The following is a 15,170-nucleotide window of genomic DNA, read 5'->3' as shown; positions in this document are numbered from 1 at the left end:
TTACCTCAGCGGGCGGCCATTGCTGTGGGCGGGACGGCAAGGAGAACTACATCTCCCAGCAGCGCCTGGCTAGGATGTGTACATTGCAAGAGAGCACTTCAGTTTCGGAAGCTCCCCGTGGAAAGCTTCGCCTTCGTTTTCTCATGGCTGTTCCCTACAACAGCTTCAAAGGCAGCACCACCCCACATGACGGGGAGCCTGCAGCCAGTGGAAGTTTAGGTTGGATATCAGGAAAAACTTATTTACAGGAAGCACTGGAATGGGCTCCCCAGGGAGGTGGTTGAGTCACCATCCTTGGATGTGTTCAAAAACCTTTTGGATGTGGTGGTCAGGGACATGACTTAGCGGAGAGTTGTTAGGGTAGCATGGTTGGGTTGTGGTTGGATTCGATGATCTTTAAGGTCTTTTCCAACCTGAGCAATCCTAAGATTCTGTTCTATGATTCTAAGACAGTGTGTTATGTGGGCTGTCTCTTTTCAGCTGAACTGGGGCAACTTTTGGGCTTGCCTGGGCTGTGCTGACTGTGGATTTGTCTTGGGCTTCATATACTTTATCTAGGCTGCTCCAGAAGTAGAGCCTGCTACTTATTTCCAGGGGAACCACAACGGATACAAAGAGCATAATAACACTGTTTGATAAATTCTCAGCTGTCAGTCCCGTGACAAAGCATGTAATAGAATATGGGTGGGAAGATCCAACCTCTACTGCCACACCACCACCATCCACCTCTGACATGGTGGACCAACATAATAAAATGGGAGGGAGTGCTTTTGGAGCTGTTCTTGTATGTAATAATGTATCTAAGCCACAAAACTTATTTATTTCTTTTATTAAAGCGTAAGAGAGAGCAACAAAAACATAAAACTAGTGGGATATTTATTTTTGTGAAACTGACACATCAGTCTGGTTTGACAGCAGTGGTTTTAATTTGTAGCGAGTTCTCCAAGTGTTTGTCAGAGATTTTTGATGAAGTTTTACTCTTCCTTTACCAAAACAGAAAGCATGGCTGCATATTTTTCACCATTCATGGGGCTGTTTGTAACCAGTGTATCAAAATGCATACAATTATTTGCCATCACTTGAGTTAGCACTGCACTGTGCCCTCCCTGTGCCCTGGTTTCAGCCCAGGCAGCACTGATCTCACACTCATGTTTGGCTGGTGTCAAATGATGGCTGTGCACCATGATGGCATGGGGCAGGGGGTGGCTGGGTTGGGCCACAGGTTGGACATGACTGACCTAAGGCATTGCCCGCATGTCCCAAGGGCAGAGTCAACTCGGGTGCTTGCCCCCATTTCAGTGTCACAGATGCCTGCATGCAGCCAGGATCAGAGCACAGCCAGCAGTGGAAGCTGCCTATTGTTTTTGGTGGGGAGCAGAGCCTGAGCAGGTGCAGCTGTTCATGATGTTGGCACATCATGAACACATTCACTGTGGCTGTTCCTGCTGCCATACCATGTCTAAAGATGCTCTTCCCATGGCTGAAACATAGCTGTAGCATGTGGGCCAGATGGCTACCAGAGTCCCTCCAGCTGCTTGGTGGGCACATTAACTGTTACCTTACAGCCTGCGAGCATCAAGGGTAAATGGTAAGGAATGTCCTTCCTCCTGGAGGGGATCAGAGCCATAACAAGAGCATGTCCTGGAGCATGACAATAGCTGTTGTGCCATATCACAAGACCAAGCTCCAAAACAAGTCAAAGCTTCCCAAGAAACTCTTTTCTTCATCATTTCCTCTTACTATGAGTAAAACAAAATTGTCAGGAAAGCAGTCACAGACATGGCTGAAGTGTTTCAGACAAAACTCTGAAAGCATTCAAGAAGCCCACGCAATTGACAGCCAGAATGAGAACTTTGAGCAGTTAAAGTCTGGTAACATGAATAGAAGCTAAACCTAGAGCATTACAAAAAGAAACACATTTTAATACTAGAAGTAGTACCGTCTTTGCTTCTAATTATTCCCTGACATCCAGCATCATGGTACTTTCGCAGCACAGGAGAAGATAAACCATCTTTAGAACCTGTTTTCTGACTGATGGATACTAGTACCCAACATGGGAAACCCTTAGGAAGCACAGCAATGGAATAGCTTCGATAGTTGGTCATAGAAACCCCTACTCTGAAAGACACATAGCAGGAGCATGGGCCTTGACAGATAGGAATGCAAGAAATCCCTATCACCCAGCTTGCATCCCAGATAGACAGATCAATCTGGAGAGCTGAGGAGCAGCAGAAGAGACAATTTGGACAGCTATGGACTTCAAGAAAGATGGTGACCCTCTAGAAGCTGCTCTGGACAACCAGGACATGCTCTTAGATGAGACTGATAGTCTGGCTATACTTTTACGATAAAACAGGCCTCCTCAGAAGGCCATGAATCATTCTTTGCAGCCAGTGAATAATTAAATTGAAATGGGAGCCAGGTCATTAAAATAACAGTTTGGCTTGAACATGTGTAGATATAGGTTACTTCCTGTGATTCATACCATAACACACTGTTCAATCAATAGATAGAGGGCTTGGTATTTTATTGTGCAGCTTCCTGTTATTTTAAGATGGGCTTATGTCATACAGTTTGGATCTGAATCAGCACTTTTGAGCACTTGAAAACTCCTACAGTTCATCTGATGTCTTCTGTTCAGTAATCCAGATCTGCTACTGGATTTCAAAGAATTGCTAAAAATTTCAAGTTATTCTCTCCATGACTTTATTTTCCTGAATAGCAGAATTTCAAAGCAGAGAACAGTCATGCATTTTTCTTTGGTGTTCCTCAAAGCAGCTGTGCCAGAGTTCTCAGAGGAAACAGTGATGCTGATTTCTTCAGCGATCACCCTGTGTAAATCTACTGAACAATTTCTTAGCTGTCTATAATTAGAGCGAGTTCCCTAAATGTGGCTTCATGATTTCCTCTTCAGAAACCCTGATGTTTCTGAAACGTCAGGGTGATCCAGGGCTTGTTTTGTCCCTTGCACCAAAGTTTTCATGGACCACACACTTGAGATCTTCTCGATTCAGAACCTGGCTTTTATACTTCTCGCCCCAGTCCTCCACGATGTATTGATGGTAAGGGTCTTTGGAGTGTTCTCGCCTCTTGGATTTCACAGTACTCACCAAGATTGCCACGATAATGAAGGAAAACATTCCAATCATCACCATCAAATAAAGGATAACATAGTCAAAGTTTTCAGCATCAACCTTGGCTTGCAGTTCATTTGCTGCTTCTGTCATGTTTTTCCTCCAGCCATTCATGTAAGTGAGGAAAGTTTCCTTGAAAATATCTTCCACTGCCCACGTGAAGTTTCGTATTTCAGCCATTCTTGCAAGTTACAACTACCAGAGACAACACAATACGTATTTTAATGAAATATCTATACTATAACGATTACAATGGTTAATTTTGTCTGCATATAAGGATTAAATAATAATACCTACTAGCAAAAGTGTCGTATTGATTTTGGACCAGCTGAGAATCCCTGTATCAGAGTGCTTCAATATGTTTAGAGACCCGAGGAGGTCCAACTCCTTACTCAGATCATTTGCAGTCTGTGGAAGTCAAGTATGCCTCCCTGAAGTTCAGTGAGTGTGGGCCTATCTGACACATATTACAGGCATCCAGGCACACTGATTTTCCTCTTGAGATGGAGACTAGAGTAAAGAAAATGTTCTTCAACCAGGAAGGGGTGTTATACATATTCATCTACCTTCCTTTGTTTCTTGGAATAGCCTTGTGATTTCAGCATGCACAGAACAGGCATTCACATACAGAAGGACACGGGTACACATGCGTGTAGATCTCTGTACAATTATACCCACACAGTCAAACATATGGGATAAAGGCAGTCTAATGAAAGCAAGCAAGCTGTAAGAAAACAGAAACCCAGACTCTCCTGAAACTTGTGTTTTGTGCAAAATCTCTATGCTTTTCCTTTCAGTGGGGAAATAATAAATAAAAATCTGTAGGTTTTTTGATAGAAAATAAAGTCTTAACAACAGAAACTTACCTTTGCTGTCTCCTTCAGTGATGAGACTGCCAGTAACAATCAGGATTTTGAAACTCCACCGGATAATACTGTGATACTCTTGAAAGCAAGAGAGCTATCTTACTCTTCAAGTAGCCTCCAGCCTGCACAAGGTTTCGAGCACTTGCCTGTTAATTAAGTGCTTTCTGCTGCACGCTTTCTGTTTATATTAAGGTAAATGCTAAATCTAATCTCACCTGGAAAGTCAAACATCGGCTGACAGCTTACATCAGTCATCCTGTCCGATGCCGAGTGCTCTAATTTATTCTTATTACTGCAAATTCATATGTTGTAAAAGAACACAGTAGGGCTAAGGATAAACATTTTTAGAGGTTTACAGAGAGAAGAAAAGTAAACGGGTGCTCTCCAAAATAATGAATAATTTCCTTGGTTGACATGAGCACAAGAGACTGAGTGCTGAGCAGGCCCTGTAGAAGGTCTTCCATGCTGTTAGCACCCAAAAGGAAGAATTTTGTGCTCTATCAGTCCTATTCGGTTGCCCACATGGATCTTCTATCTCTTTCTCTATTGTTTTCCTCCTTGCTTTGTTTCATGTTTCCCCCATCCTTTGCCATACACAAAGAACATAAGCTTTCTCTGCCTTTCTCCTAGTTTCCTCCTGTTGTTTGGTTTTCCATTTCTTTCACCAGGACTGTGGTTGTCTGTGACCATGCAGCCTATACTGCAAGAAGCAGGTCTGCAAACACAGCCAGCATCCCTGAACTCTGCTGTTTGTGTACATCACCCATGATCTGGAGCAGTAAACAAAAACCTGTATTATAAAAGAGGGAGAGAAGAATTAACTAATGTTGATTTTATTTCCCAGCAAACGGTACGTGATGACACCTAACTGAAAAGCACTGAGTCACACCTTAGAAGTAGCAACATGCTTAGTGAAGTGAGACAACTTCAGCTCTAGTTAGGAGTAGTTCCTGGCTCTGGTAGCGACATTCAGTGGGTGGAGATGCAGATCACAGAGTCACAGAATCAATGACCTGGGTTGGAAGGGACCTCAAGAATCATGAAGTTCCAACCCTCCAGGTGTCCACAAAGTGGTCCACAAGCACAAGGGACAGACCCTTTTGTAAAAGATATCTGCATTTTACATGTAGATCTGCCTCAGCAGTTCTCAGAGAAAGCGGTTTCACAAGCAGCTCTGCTTTGAGGAAGATAAGAGCAAACGCAGGCTACCACTGAATCAACAGAATGCATGAGAAAAAGGGAGATACGCTCATGGTACTGGGAAGTGTTAATCCCTGAGGAAGCCCCGCTAGTGCCATGCTGCTGACATTGTCATGGTTACTGCTATCGTTTCTTCTGGATGGTTTTCTGCACACAAACACCTCCCAGCATGGAGGCGAGCTGCTGGCAACGCCTCCTCTCTGATCCCCTACTTCTCTTTGGCAGTTTCCCACGTGCCCTCTACTGGGACCCTCGAAGTCAAGGTAGCTGGCAAGCTGCTTCTGTTTGCTTTGGTGAAATCTGAGAGCCAGACAGACGGCTGCAAGTCCAGCCTCCTTTGTTACTTAGCTAGGGATGTGCTCTGCTTGGCCCTGGCTGTTTGAAGGCAGTTGGAGACACCAGCATGCTATTAGAGGAGCTCCCAAATGCAGGGCCATGAACTGAGCTGTAGGATTGAAAGAGGAACCACAGCCCTGGAGGTTAGGCTGCAAGAGGAGAATCTTGGGAGCTACTACTCTGGGCTGCCAATAGATTGGCTCTTCAACCAGCCTCTTCTGATGTCTGTTCCTGGCCAGTCTCATTTGGCCAATGCTTGCACGTACATGCTTGCACAAACACGCAGACACACATACATACACAAAAGTTGCATATGTTGTCAAGCAGACATTAACTGCTTCCTCTGTTGTTAACCAAATGAGAACTGAACCAAATGAGAAGTAAGATTAACACAAGATTAGGGGACAGACTCAGCGGTGCCTGCTGTGATAGGACAAAGGTTAACAGTTCAGGTCTAAAACAGTGGATATTTAGACTGGATATAAGGAATACATTTTTATAGTAAGTGTAGTGAGGCAGTGGAACAGACTGTCCAGAGAGGTGGTCAATGCCCTGTACTTGGGGACACTCAGGGTCAGCCTGGGCAGGACTCTGAGCACCTGATGGAGCTGTGGGTGTTCCTGTTCATTGCAGGGCAGGTGGACCAGATGGCTTTTAGGGGTCTCTTCCAACTCAAGCTATTCTGTGGTTCAGTGATCATTAATGGGATCTTTGTCCCATGAGCTTGAACATTTCCCTTCAAAGAAGTTTGCTCAGTCACCTTCTGGATGATTCTCCATTGCTTGTTTCTATGCATTCTTTGAAGTAAAGCATCAAAACTTACACTTTAGTTGTAATCAACAGCTAATGTATTTAAATACTGATTTAGATGTATTTATATGCCAGTTTTACTGTTTCCTTCTCTTGCCTTGTCTCACCTTGCAATTTACTATATATAGTTCATGAATTCTAAGAATGCCTGCATAGGCTTAATTCTTAGAAACAAAAGAATATAGTTGTTAAGCATCATTATTGAAGAGATATGAGTATCCTTTAATACTTACCTATGTAATTTTCCTTCAGCATTTCTTCTGGCTAAATCATAATATTGTGTTAGTCACTTTTTTCAGACCTCAAACCTTTGTATACACAGCCTTAACCCACAATCTTTTCAATCTTTCGCTACTGATATGCTGTATTGTTAAATACTGATACTTAAAAGTGCTGATAGCATTTCATTACTTTCCCCACTGCATCAAACTTTGTACCTTCCTCCTAGATTCCTCCTGTTACTTATACATTAGCTTAATAGACCATTTGTGAAATCAGTGGTTCTATCCCTAAGTCTGTGTGCTCCTTTTCAAATTGTTCTTTGTAAGATCACCCAAGTTAAACAGAGACCTATCAAGGCCATTATGTTATTATAGTTTTTCTTTAACTGTGACTGCCAGAGCCTTTTCTCTCAAAATTACTCAGGATTACATTTAATACTTACATATATATACTTACATATATATACATGTATATAGTAAGTATATATATATGTATATATACTTACTATTTCTTTACATTGATTTTCCTTTATAATCAGTTCTTTTAATACATATTGGGACATTTTCCATCTCTTCTGGTTTCTCATGACACTGTTGGCAATTACTGCCTCTTTACCTTACCTCTTGTCTTGCACCTGTCTTCTAGATCTCTTCCCTGGTCCTCACATTCTAGTGAGGAGCCTCTGCAGTGGGCCAGTAGATGCTAGCTACCTATTTTCCACCTTCTGCTTCTGTTTGTCATTCCAGTAAACTCATTATCACTTAATGCTCTTTCTGCACTCATTCAAAGCACAGTGGATGCTGTTTTCTTTCTCAGAATAAGGGAGTTCTGGTTTGTACATCTTTCTCACCAAAGAGCATGGCTTTCAGCACTACTAGCTGCTTTGATATCTCACTCTGTATAGGTTGGAGTTTCTTTTAAAGCCAGGTAATCATTTTTTCAATTGTTTGTTTCTTATGTAACTGTTCTTCCATCTTTCAGGGAGTGATGTTTACAGTTTTCAGACTTAGCCTATTTTCTTGGGCCTTTTTTTTGCTCCAGGGCAAATACATTTTTTGATTCAATGATTGTGTTTTTCTGCCTTTCTGTGAAAACCTGAGTCTTAGTTGTGTGTCATACCTATTATAGCACTTTGAGTATATGTTTGAAAAAGTATTAACTCCCTTCATTCACACAGGATTTCTGTTCCTGTCAGTTCAGCAGAGAAGAAGCCTTGTTGTTGAAACACCTTGGTCAGGTTCAAGGTAGTTTACAAAGAAGCCATAGGTTCAAGTCCCAGCCATGTCAAGGATTAAGGGTAAAGGGTAAAGTTAAATAAAAGCAGAGGAGTTATATGTGTTAGAGCTGGAAGTTAAAACTCTTAGTGAGATGGGAGCTTGCATATACTGGCCCAAAGCAGAGGCTCCTGAACAGCCTGATCTGATGGGTGGCAACCCTGCCCACAGCAGAGGGTTTGGAATTTGATTATATTTAAGGTCACCACCAACCCAAGCCATTCTATGATCCTGATTCTGAAGGTTATCACAGAATTGCAGGATGGCTGAGGCTGAAAGAGACATCTGGGTCCATCTGGCCCAACCCCTTTTCCAGCAGGAACACCCAGAGCTGAGTAAACTGTTCATGCACACATGCAGAGGGGCATGGAGAAATAACAGCTAAACCCAATGTAATGATTTCAGAGCAAAGGTTTACACAAAGCCCATTATTTAAAGAGGACTGTTGGCTATTGCTTTGGCCTTTAGATCACCCCAAAATGATCATAGCTTGCAAAAGTTATCTCTAAATATTATAATATCTGTTTAATGATCACTCTCTCCTCGCATCAGAGACCCACATTAGGGTGCACTTTTCTTAATGCCTTGTATAAGAAGAGTGAAAGTAGTGCAGACAGTGGAATGGCCCATCTGGAATGGTCCTGTGTGAATAAAGAAAAATATATTCAAGCAAACTAACATCTCTGAGTCATAACTAAAGTGAGAGGAAAATATTCAAAAAGAAAGTGAATTTTAAACAAATTTTTTTATGCAGCACAAGCATAAGCAAGGCTGAGAGGAAAACCCATTGTGTCTCTGAGATAAGAGTATATGTAATGGGGATGCATTCAGCATTGAGGGACTCATGCTTAATCAGCTCCTCCAATCCTGAAAGCTTAAAAGAAAACAGCTGGGAAGAATAAGCCAGGGCACTGTGTCTAGTGCTAGGACTGCACAGCAACCGAGATCCTTCCACCCTGCAAGGCAGTGGATTGCTTCCTCCAGTAAAAACGGCAGGGGTGGAAAAATTGTGGTCAGGAAGAGATTGCAATCATGCAGCTTTGTTGCTATGGTTTTACATGTTGCTATTGCAAAAGTTTTAGAGGATATGTGAAGGTGTTGCCTGCTTGTAGCATTTAAATGAAAAAGCAAACACTAGGAGCCGTGCCTGATATTTAGCTTCTAATGTCTTCTGGAGATTCACTCCTTAGCCTCTTTGAGGTCATCTTTCTGAAAGCCTGTCCAGCAGACAACACGGAACACAAAGGGAAGGCTGTAGATGTCACCAGGATGCTCTCATCAGACTTCCTCCTTTTGGGGCAATGGTGCTTTGACCTGATGGAGCTCCAGGTAAACGTGTAAACATGAAGAGGACAGGGAGCAGTCAGAGCTTTTCAAAGAGCCTCTGAAAATTAAAGGAGATTACAACCTGCTGCTTTTGAGGTACTTGCCAGTGTCTCCCTTGATGATGTCAGTGTAGAACGCAGCTGAGATGTGGATCAGCTCACAGGTGCGTGGCTCCTTTGGCCAGATCTGATGCCAAGGGCTGCATCTCCAGAGCAGCCCAGTTTATAAATGAGATGGTTCTCCACTCTGGCTCAATTAAAGTCCACAGAAGTTGGTATGGAACTTGGACAGAACACAGAAAGGAAGGCCTGAACTGGAGCTGGAGTTACTGTCAAAACCCCTTCTGCAGGGCTTGATTTTGTTAACTCGCATATCTACAGACTTAAGGACTAGTTGCTGAAAAGTGGCTCATATGAGTGAATCATCTGTTTTTTATAACTCCTCAGCAAAAGAAACGGTCTGATTCACAGGGGCAGGAGAGTTCAACCATTTCTCCAGGAGGGTTGCTGAGGCTCCTTATAGAAAGAATGTATTTCAAGGCCTGATTTTAAATGATGCTGTTCAGTAGAGAGAGGGCTGAAGTCAAGGATTAAATCATAAAAATTACAGGACACACTGGAGCTTCTCAAGCACTGCTAGAAGCATTTCCTTGCATTACCAAGACTTGCCTCATCTCACACTTGATCTCACACCTACCAGATACATTTGGCCAGTGAACAGGACCTGCCTTCTACAGACACAAAATGCTTCTACTCAGAATTGGCTCCCTGTGGAAATCTCTCAGGTCACTCAGTAATGCTGCTCCATTCCCTGCAGCCATGCAAGGAAGCACTTTTGGAGCAGTACACCTTCCCAGCAGTATCCTCAGGAGCTGGTGCATGGGGCAGAAGATGGGAATTGAAGTGCTTGCCCAATAGCATGCCTGTTCGCTCTCCATCTAGAGCCCAGCATAATGTTTAATTATTAATTAATGCAGAGATCAGCTCACCACTTTATGTGTGCAGAAGCCTCAGTGCAAGCTCAGCTTCCAATGCACTTTTCCACGGAGTGCACCAGAGCTTCATCCCATCCAGGCACCTAGTGGCAAGCATCACTGGAACTGCTGCTGGCCTCCCACCCCAGGAAGACTGAAGAAAAGAGCTGAGGGCTTTGCTTCTCATCCTGTTGCACTTGAGCAGCTTTGTTATTGGCAGGGTCCATGCAGCACTGAGTGCCTGTACCATGTTAACCTATTATTATTATTATCATTATGCAGGCAGGAAGAGAACAGCAGTGAACTAAGGTCATGTTAAAATGCTCTGCTATCACCACATGGCTACTGGACCTATGTGCAGCCTGCTGGCAAGCTCAGCTTTTTGAAAAGAAAAAGTCAAGTTAGGCCTAGAACTACTGTATATTTTGGGTTTTACTTGTACTCCACCATTGCATATTAAAAAAAAAAAAAATGCTGCTTATTTTTCCCAACCTGTTTGCCTGGATGCAGCCAAGTAGAGATTCTCTTTAGTTATACTGGGGACTTTAATAAAGCTCTGTCACCATTCATACTGCTCATGGAGTGATAATGAAAGGGGAAGCAAAGGCCAAGCCAGGAGATTTTACTAAAATAGAAAAACAGAGTGAACGCCCTACGCAACCCTATATCATATCATCATTTCATTACACCGACTTCACTGTCAAAGGAAGGTATATTAAGCTGGTATTTACTTTTCCAGAAAAATCTGTGTTCTACACATAACAATCTATTGAGGTCACTTAAGCTAAAACATATCTTGAGGCCCTACATCCCCCCAAGAGCTTTAAAAATTAATAACAACTGATCATTGCAAGTCCAGTGGCAGGGAAGGAAAACAAGTGAGTCAGCACATGAGGTAAGAAATAATTGCTCATTCAACCTGGTGCGTGTTGCATGCACATAGTCACATTTCTTGTTTTCTCAGCCTTTCTTGACCTTGGACCCATTCACTTACATGGCTGAAATCCAGATATGTGAACTGGCTGTGCAGTCTGCCCACCTTCAGCTCCCACACCAAGCAAGCACTCATGCTACTAGAGAGGCAAGCAAAGTCTACTCATAAGTGTGTGTTTTCACCATGCTGGCAATCAAGTGCTTACACTATCTGTATAGTATTGCTTGCATCATCCCTGCCAGCTGACCACATCACCACATTACAACTACAGGACAGGACTGGAAGTCCTGGGCTGGCTGGGGTTACAGGGCAGGGCGCCCAGGAAGGTGGTGGGCAGGAGGATGTGGCACCCTGAGGACACCGTACTGCACCACATGTCTTATACCTGGAGCATTGTGTCCAGGTCTGGGGTCCACAGTACAAGACAGGTGTGGGCACACTGGAGAGAGTTAAGTGCCACTGAAATGGTGAATAGACTGGAGTGTTTCACCTGTGGGGAAACACTGAGAGAGTTGGAACTGCTCAGCCCGGAGAAGAAAAGGCTCAGGATGATGATTTCATCAGTGTGTACAAGTAGTTGAAGGGAGGGTGAAGAGAGTAGTGAGCCATGCTCTTTTCAGTGGTGTCTGGTGCAAGGACAAGAGGCATGAGTACAAACAGAAGCATAGAAGGTTCTGTCTAAACATCACCTACTGTGTAGGTGATAGAGCACTGGCATGAGCTGCCCAGAGAGGTTGTTGGAGTCTCCTGCTAGTTAGAGAGCTGACACAGCCCTGGACAACTTGCTGTGTGTGGCCATGCTTGAGCATGGGGTTGGATCAGACAGTCTCCAGAGATGTTTTCCATCATCAACCATGCTGTTGTTCTGTGAGGTGCCAGACCTCACATAACAGGGTGGTCACTGGTCCCAGTTGCTCTGTCATCACTGCCTTAAGTGTAAAGGCAAGCTCAAGACTATCCTGTGCAATGTCACGGTCCAAATACATGGCATCTGGCTGTTTCCCACTCTCTTCATGGCTCCCCATCCTTCCAGTAGCACTGGCTTTATCTGTATTAGTCACCTGTTTCACTCATCTGCTTTCAATTTAGGGTTCACTCCTCACTGGGAGCTGCACACGCTTACTCTGTAAGGCCTTATCTTGTTGCCATGGGAGCCATCCTCAAAGCGCTTCTTTCCCTCCCAAGCAGGCCTCCAGTAGCTTTCCCACAGCAGAAAGCACAGTCAGTGTGTGCCTGAAAGCATCTCCATTTGGAGGTACTCCCGTAGTGACCTATTGCAGCAGTGATGCCTGTACCCAAAGCAGCCAAAGCCATGCAAACACAGCTATATTAGTAGGCATCCCATGGGTGACCACACAAGGCCTGGTCCACAGACAATGCTTTTGGGAAGCAACGCAGGTGTGGTTTCAGACCTACCACGGACAGCAAGAATTTCCTGAATCAGAGCCTCTGCCTGGAGCTGGAGTGGATCCAAAAGAAGGTTATTCTGGGTGAGCTGCCTGAGGGATTTCAGCTGATATATGTATGTTTATATTTTGTTCATGCAGCAGCCTCTGGAGAACAAGAGAGTAATCTTTTTACTGGATTCCATCTGATTAATTGGCCTCTTGGATCTGCTAATGTCCAGTCTTCTAGAAACCGTACTCTGGCATCTTCATCAATTCATCAGGCTGCAATCATTGCGGCATGGAATGTACATTTATCCCCTCAAAATCATAAGGATGCTTTATGGTCCTTCCTTCTTTTAGTTTTGGGCCTTCGTAGCAGTTCCTCAAAGCAGCCTCTTCAGAAAAGCTGAATTTAGCACATCTACTGCTGGGTTTCTCTCATCCTTTCTGAGATGAGAGAAAGAGAAGAAATTACCATTTTCATAACAATCGCATCACTTCTAAAACAAATCAGATTATTCATAATACTCAAGAATGTCTGCAGACCAACATTATTGGAGTATGCACTTTTTTCTGTGTGCAAGTGTGTGATTGCTGTGGTTAAAGTAAGAATGAGTTTACGATATTTCCATCTCGTATTGATACCTTACCCTGCCTGACCCATTTAGAGTTCTCACCTTCTCACTGGGGTAACACTGTCCTCATCCTGGCATCTCCTGGCTGAGAGGAACATGTTCACAGCTGCATAGAATGCAGCAGGGCACAGCAGCCTGAGGGCAAGTTTGGGTCTCAGTACCAAGGCTAGGTTGGATGGGGCCCTGAACAACCTAATCTAATGTGTGATCTAGTGCAGATTTTGGAACTTGGTGATCACTGAGGTCCCTTCCTACCCAAGCTATTCTGTGATTCTGTGATCTCTATGACAAGGAGTAGTTCCATAATCCAACTCAAAACGTTGAATCAGACTCCTGGTTTTTGCTCTTCTGCAAGGAGAACCATACCTCATGTACTTGCAGAGATTCACATTACCACCAATCCTTCTCCATTCCCAGTGTCGCCCACAAGCTCAGTGTTATCTACAACCTTCAAGTCCAAAACTGGCATCGTACTGGCTTAACCTGAGTTTATATGCTGCCACATGCAACAATATGCTAAGCATAAACAGTGGCACGTGGACCATGGGACTGGATGTATCAACCATCGAGGTATCTTAAATGCTGGAGGAGAAGTGTATCAAGACACCTATGTGCAACATGATAATGTATTGTCTAATTAAAGGGGTCCTATATCTTCATTTCAGTGTACTTACTGCTATGGTAACAGCAGAAAAAAAGCTTGTCTGCCTAGTTTTGAATGTACATGTCTCAACTGAAGGCAGCAAGGAAGGCATCCCAAGCTAAAATAAACATCATTCTGCTCTGTCTTTCCTACCACTGAAATTCTGTAGCCAGATACCACATCTGCTTAATAAGCACTTTTTACAGGATTCTTTTTAAAACTGAAACTCTCCATTTAATTAAAGGCGCTACAAACATAATCAGCACTAGGGGTAAAGGATGAGTGGACAGAAAGGCATATACAGGAACTATCTCAAATATAGAACCCATATGATGTAATAGCAACTGTTTTGCCACTCAGTGGACCATTTATAATAATGATGTGAGTGAGGAAATGGTCTTTCAACCATCATGAAAGAAAGCAATTCTCAGGCAGAAGCACCATCTGCTGGTGGGCACTTACTTCACTTAGAACGTTTACAGTGAAGTCAGCATAAGCAACAACCTTTAGAAATCATTAATGTGCTTAGGGGGCATCCTTGAAACCTTAATCCAAGTCCTAAATGTAATATTTACTCACTTTCCACATCAAAGCCCTCATGGCACTGTGTTACTCCAGCCTCAATTTAAAGAGTTCTACAAGCAAATAATTGCTTTAACAGAAGAAAAAAGGGTTCTTAGATTTAAAGAAAGATCAAGAATTCAGCCTCCTCTCACTAAAGTCAACATGAGAACTTTCACTGCCTCCTGAATGCCACAAGAGTTTGGTCAGTGACAGCAGGAGATAACAGCCCTGGGATACAAAGGCTGTACACACCACATTGGCCTATGGCGGGGGGGGGGGTTATTTTCAACAAAAGGAAATTTCTCTCTGCCCAGAAACATGGAGTAAAGGGTAATGTACCATGCAAACTTCCAAGGAAATGTTATGATGTTTTCAGGACTGAAAGGGTGACTATGTTTTGCCCAGCAGATATGTAGAATGATCAAAAAATTGCTTGCATTTATATCCTAAAGAAAGATGACTAATATTGTGTTATATATTATCCAGGATACAGTTAATATGCTTACCATAGGCACTATTTTGAGCTAGGCTCCTACTTTCTTTCATTTAATAATTATTCTGTGGCATAATTCAGGTGCATTGCTTCACATGGGGACAGACCTGACCTTTCTGACCTCAATTCCCCGAACTTGGGTATGGCTCGATTCTGCAGACCATCTGTACATCTGTATAATAAGCTGAACTTCAGCTGTATTTATTCCTCCTTCATCTTCTTGGAAGGCAAGACTCTGACCTTTCAACAAAGACAGGCTTTTTCTTAGAACTGATCTGTAAAACTTGATTATTTTCTGCTTTCTCAATTCAGATTTTAGCTTTGATAAGCTTTGTGCTCACTGATGAGAATTACCATAAAGTCAACACACTA

General features: G+C 43.2%; 1 protein-coding gene across 3 annotated transcripts in view; it reads right to left on the bottom strand.

Moving 5' to 3' along the window:
• The window catches only part of KCNE2 (potassium voltage-gated channel subfamily E regulatory subunit 2), a 37,869-nt gene that overhangs the window by 8,098 nt on the left and 14,601 nt on the right, over positions 1-15,170 (bottom strand). The window contains exons 1-2 of one of the 3 annotated variants that reach the window (XM_015882003.2): positions 4,001-15,065; positions 5-3,329 (exon numbers count right to left, since the gene is read on the bottom strand). In XM_015882003.2, coding sequence (XP_015737489.1) covers positions 2,937-3,314 — 378 coding nt within the window. In that variant the 5' untranslated portion in view covers positions 3,315-3,329; positions 4,001-15,065 and the 3' untranslated portion in view covers positions 5-2,936. Of the gene's footprint in view, positions 1-4; positions 15,066-15,170 lie in introns of those variants that run through there. The other 2 variants (XM_015881996.2, XM_032448823.1) reach the window with 2 other exon arrangements.

The sequence above is a fragment of the Coturnix japonica genome, chromosome 1, assembly GCF_001577835.2.
Source record: "Coturnix japonica isolate 7356 chromosome 1, Coturnix japonica 2.1, whole genome shotgun sequence".
Classification (NCBI taxonomy): Eukaryota; Metazoa; Chordata; class Aves; order Galliformes; family Phasianidae; genus Coturnix; species Coturnix japonica.
The sequence above is the reverse complement of the archived record's forward strand: the minus strand, read 5'-3'. Positions and strand labels throughout refer to the sequence as shown.